Source organism: Etheostoma cragini, chromosome 15 (genome assembly GCF_013103735.1).
Source record: "Etheostoma cragini isolate CJK2018 chromosome 15, CSU_Ecrag_1.0, whole genome shotgun sequence".
Lineage (NCBI taxonomy): Eukaryota > Metazoa > Chordata > Actinopteri > Perciformes > Percidae > Etheostoma > Etheostoma cragini.
The window spans coordinates 23,949,964-23,955,119 of NC_048421.1; the positions used below are offsets into that span (position 1 = coordinate 23,949,964).

The window sequence follows — 5,156 nt, forward strand, 5'->3', positions numbered from 1 at the left end:
AAAGATCTCGAAAAGCAACAAAAAACGACAAATAATAAAAAAAACTTGAAAATGCGACAAACCTCCTATAATTGTCCCCAAAAATCTCCCAAAGGAGACAAAAACGTAGAAAAAAACCTACAAAAAGGCAAATAAATGTCTAATTGTCCAAAAAATACTCGAAAAGGATGACAAAACCTTCAAAAAAGTGCTACAAAAACTCAAAAGGCAACAAAAAACAGCAAGAAATTGGTCCAAAAAAACTTAAAAAAGCAGCAAACCATCCAAATAAGAACCCAGAACTACGCAAAAAACCCAGTTTTGACCCCCCGTAAATGAGGCCTACAGTACGTGGTGAGGTTCCCTCTGATTCCTACCACTATCCATAGAAAACTGTACTAAGAAACTTAGAAAACCATACGTTTTGATGTTGTCAAAGACTCAACAACATATTTCCAGATCTCATCATCCATGATTAATAATGTCTCATAAAGCACACAAACAGTGGCACCGTTGAGGATCCGTTGGAGTCAGGTGAAGACACGCAGGCTGGTCAGGTCCCTGCGGAGGAGGAAACATATGATCCATCATTAAAGCATGCGTGGAGACGCCAGCGGCCAATCAGAAGGCTCCTGAGGTTCCAGTTAAGACTGCTGTTTTGTAAACGGAGGGCTTGTCTTTCAGGGAGCGGGGGGTTAATGATTTATCCGGGGATATGACTTTTCACAGCCACAGGTGCTTTTAGTTCCGCATTTAAACTCCATTATGCTGAAAGAAAATCCAGTGATACTCAGCTAGGAGAACGCCCTCATAAAAACAATATGGATATAATAAGTCCATGTTATTTTTATGGTTCCAATATTCTAGATCGTTGTCGTAAATTAAGATCCAATCCGAATCCATATTAGATGTGTTTGTACATAAATACTGTACAACTCTATCAACCTGGCTTTGTTGGTAGTTTTGATAGTTCCGCAATACGCAGGCTGTTTGGTTTGCAATCTGTTAGTTATGCAATATTGGATTGTTCTATATGTCGTTTGTGCAATAAGTAGAGTTATGCAATATTGGAAGAAGGAGTTAATGTGCTTACTATACAGGTACAGTATCTGTCTAATGTACTATAAGAGAGTATTACTATACAGGTACCTGTCTAATGTACTATACATGAGGGTATTACTATACAGGTACCTGTCTAATGTACTATAAGAGAGTATTACTATACAGGTACCTGTCTAATGTATATGAGAGTATTACTATACAGGTACCTGTCAACTGTACTATACATGAGAGTATTACTATACAGGTACCTGTCTAATGTGTATGAGAGTATTACTTTACAGGTACCTGTCTAATGTATATGAGAGTATTACTATACAGGTACCTGTCTAATGTATATGAGAGTATTACTGTACAGGTACCTGTCTAATGTATATGAGAGTATTACTGTACAGGTACCTGTCTAATGTACAATACATGAGAGTATTACTATACAGGTACCTGTCTAATGTACTATAAGAGAGTATTACTATACAGGTACCTGTCTAATGTACTATAAGAAAGTATTACTATACAGGTACCTGTCTAATGTACTATACATGAGAGTATTACTATACAGTACCTGTCTAATGTACTATACATGAGAGTATTACTATACAGTACCTGTCTAATGTACTATACATGAGAGTATTACTATACAGGTACCTGTCTAATGTATATGAGAGTATTATTATACAGGTACCTGTCTACTGCACAGTATATGAAAGTATTACTATACAGGTACTATGAACAGTATATGAGAGTATGGGTTGTGCTGCATGAGTATGTGTTGAGAGATGCTTATTTTATTTTATTTCATGTTGTATTTGAAAAACAAAAATTTTGACTCAGATTTAGCTTTATTCATATAAATATATTAAAATATCAAAGAAAACTTTTGCTTTTGAACACAGAAGGGGAACCTTTTACTGAGGACGTTTATGTTATGGTATATTTCTGCATGGTATTATGAGTTTTAATGACCTGAGGATTTTACATTTTACGAATACAAATGAGATAGGGTGCAATAAAAACTAATAAATAAGATCAAAAGGTATTATTTTTTCATTAAAGTTATAGCTGTGGGAAGGGGTCCTTCCATCATAACTGAGGGACATAAGATTTATGTATCATATTATAGATATTTAGTTAACAATCACTGCGCAATTTCTTTTTTTAAGTTTCAGGTTTGTCACAAACAGAGCTCTTATAAATATATAAAACAATATGTAGGCATAAAGATCAATGACGTAAAGGGAACAAAGTCCAGTTAGAATCTAGGAAGGAAGCTGCAGTAGGGATATGTACAGTATATACTGTATATATATATATATAGCCTACAGTATATATTGTATATGTTATAATACTGTAGACTCTACAGTATTATAACATATACAACATATAACATATCTACAGTGTAGAGGACACATGAGTAATGGTCAAATTTATAAACTGTAGTTTATGTATAGGGCAGTTATGTAGTAAAACTATAAATAGCCTATATAGTTATTATTAACAGGTTGTTGACAGGTAGGCCTATGTATATTAATAAATACCGAGCCTATAGGCCTACACCGTGTTGGACAGCCTTTGTAGGACTGCTACAGGCATTCTGAGCTCTGTACCTGTCCTCTGCCTCACCTGTCGGCCTGCACTATGCAGGTGAAGTCTCTGTTGTCGTTCTCGGCATTTCCACGTCACTCCCCGCCACTGAGGACCCAGCAGTGTGCGGGATGTCCTCCTGTGGGGTCATCGTTGCCATGACAACGGCCACCTGCTCCGCCCGCGGGGCCACCGAGGGCCCCCTGGCTGACATCTGCGTGGGGGCCGCGCGCGTCCCGGGCGCTCCTCCGTTCCGACGCAGCGAGGACCTGATGCCGCCGGACACGCGGCTGGAGAGGCGCCGCACCGCGCCGCCGATGCCGCCCAGAGCGCCCTTGTTCTTCTTCAATAAGCCGACATCATCCTCCAGCTCCGCCGGGGGGACCTCGATGTTCCCGGAGTACCAGAACACCCACCAGATGAGGCTGAGGAAGATGACGATGGCCCCCGCGTAGATGAGCAGGTCGTAGAAGAACACGTTGACAAACACCCCGAGGAGAAGGACGAGCAGTCCCACAATGTCAAAGGCTACTGCGAGCCAGAAGCAGCCGACGCAGCGGCCCAGGCCCCGGTAGGGCGCTTCCATGTCAGCCCGTCTGACTCCGGAGCGTCGCGGAGGTCTGTGTAATTCCCCGGAGGCTGGAGCCTCTGTGGCCTGGCATTGAGTTTCAGAGCGGCTGTAAGGTGAGTCAGGTGGAGGCTCAGCCTGCTCAGGTCGCAGCCTCGAGGGGCGGGGTGCCCGCTGGAGGAGGGGCTGGAGGCTCCACCTGGCTACCTGGCCACCGGTAACCTTTTTTTTTTTTTTTTTTTTTTTTCTTGGAATCAACTAAGCCAGAGCAATGGTGTACCTATTTAATCTCACAGTTGGACACACACACACACACACACACACACACACACACACACACACACACACACACACACACACACACACACACACACGATTTTGTTCACTAAGAAACAGATAATGATAATGAACCAGGCAATTTACTGGTCATCAATCTTGTTTCTTAAAGTGTTTTTTTTTAATGAAAGTTAACATTAAACATTAACATGAGTCCAACATATTATTAGCGAAGATAAATCTGTGATTTGTGATTTGGTTTTAATTCACATCACATTGATGATAGGCTACTGGCCTGTAGGTAAGGGAGCCGGATCCAGTTAGGCCTACGGATTCACTCTGCTATACATGTATGTTTGACACAAAAATAAATAGTATTTATACAATTAATATGTGTATATATATTATTGTAATACCTTTGTGTTGTATGCACCATTTAAAGCTATGTTAAAGGCTTTAGGCCGCCTTATGTTTTATTGTAGGCTCCGTTTATTAGGAATCAATCTCGTCTCTTTCAGCTAAGGGGTCCTTGGTCTAAACATGTCAAAGACCCCTGATCTTTGACATGTTTATGAGTTGCAGTACCACAGCAGCTTTAAGACAGACATAACACTACACATTTCCTCAAATATGTCCATTTCAATAAGTCAAAACACAAAAATATAAATGAAGGAGAGTTACTTTGGTGCATTATAGAGTCTGATAGCAGCTTGTATGAAGTCGGTGTGGGGGTATGGGGAAGTGAGGACCCAAAGAGACATGCAGGGACAGGCTTAGGACAGGTTTAATAGCAAAAAAGTCCAGACTAGAACAGGGATCCAATAATACATACACAAGGTGCAAAAATCCAAATATCAAAAATCTCAAAGAGTCCAAGGAGAAAACCAAGAAAACCATAAACAGGAACAAAGACACTGGGAAGACAGATCACAGGGATGCAAAACGAAGACCAGGTCTACAGGAACCCCACATGGTGGACACAAAGACTAACAAAAAGATCTGAAGGGAGACGATGGAAGACACAGAGACGAGGGGCAGGTGACAAGGGGGCGGGACGCAGGTGGAAAACAGCAGGTAAGAGCGGGAAGACACAGGAAGTAAAACTAAAGACAGGACGAGACAAAAACCAGACTTCAAAATAAAACAGGAAACAGAACCTACGGACAGACACAAGGGAACACAAGACAGGACCAGCAACACAAGACACAAACACGAGGAGACGAGACAAGACAGGACCAGAGAGCAACTATATTCATAATAAAATAGTAAGAGTAAGTTAGGAATTAATTAATTAAGTTAGTACAAATGAATATTATTAATCTTTATGAAATAGAATGGTATGTGTATATGATATATATATAAGCGATAGTGGTGCAGGTTAATGGTGTTGTATGGAGCGCCTGCAGTGAGTGAAAGCCTGCACTGCACTTTGGACCAATGTCCAAAACCAGAGAAATGGCTTCATTTACAGACTTATATGCATACATATTTATACGCAAACATGTTTGCATCAGTGTCATGTATTGACAAACAGAGCGGCTTCCATTCTGTTGTATTTGCATCCTACACACAGACAGATGGACGTGCTGCAGGTTGGATCAGTTCATCCGCTGGCCTTTGGCCTGGAGCCACAGAACAAAGTGTGTGTGTGCGTGTGTGCGTGTGTGTGTGTGTGTGTGTGTGGTGGTGGTGG

General features: G+C 41.1%; 1 protein-coding gene and 1 long non-coding RNA gene across 3 annotated transcripts; one reads left to right on the forward strand and one right to left on the reverse strand.

The window, feature by feature from the left end:
* Positions 1 to 308: 308 nt before the first annotated feature.
* On the reverse strand, positions 309 to 3,445 carry si:dkeyp-72e1.6 (transmembrane protein 238). Its single transcript, XM_034894187.1, has 2 exons — positions 2,659 to 3,445; positions 309 to 540 (listed from the first exon to the last, which is right to left on the reverse strand). Exon 1 carries the CDS (start codon positions 3,203 to 3,205, stop codon positions 2,672 to 2,674), a length of 534 nt encoding a protein of 177 aa, XP_034750078.1. The 5' UTR covers positions 3,206 to 3,445; the 3' UTR covers positions 309 to 540; positions 2,659 to 2,671.
* On the forward strand, positions 1,184 to 1,703 carry LOC117958012. Of its 2 annotated transcripts, XR_004659637.1 has the most exons (3): positions 1,184 to 1,243; positions 1,286 to 1,433; positions 1,680 to 1,703. It is a non-coding gene; the product is annotated as an uncharacterized LOC117958012 (long non-coding RNA). The 2 variants fall into 2 exon arrangements; XR_004659636.1 differs by lacking the exon at positions 1,184 to 1,243 and having other exon boundaries at positions 1,266 to 1,433.
* Positions 3,446 to 5,156: the final 1,711 nt, after the last annotated feature.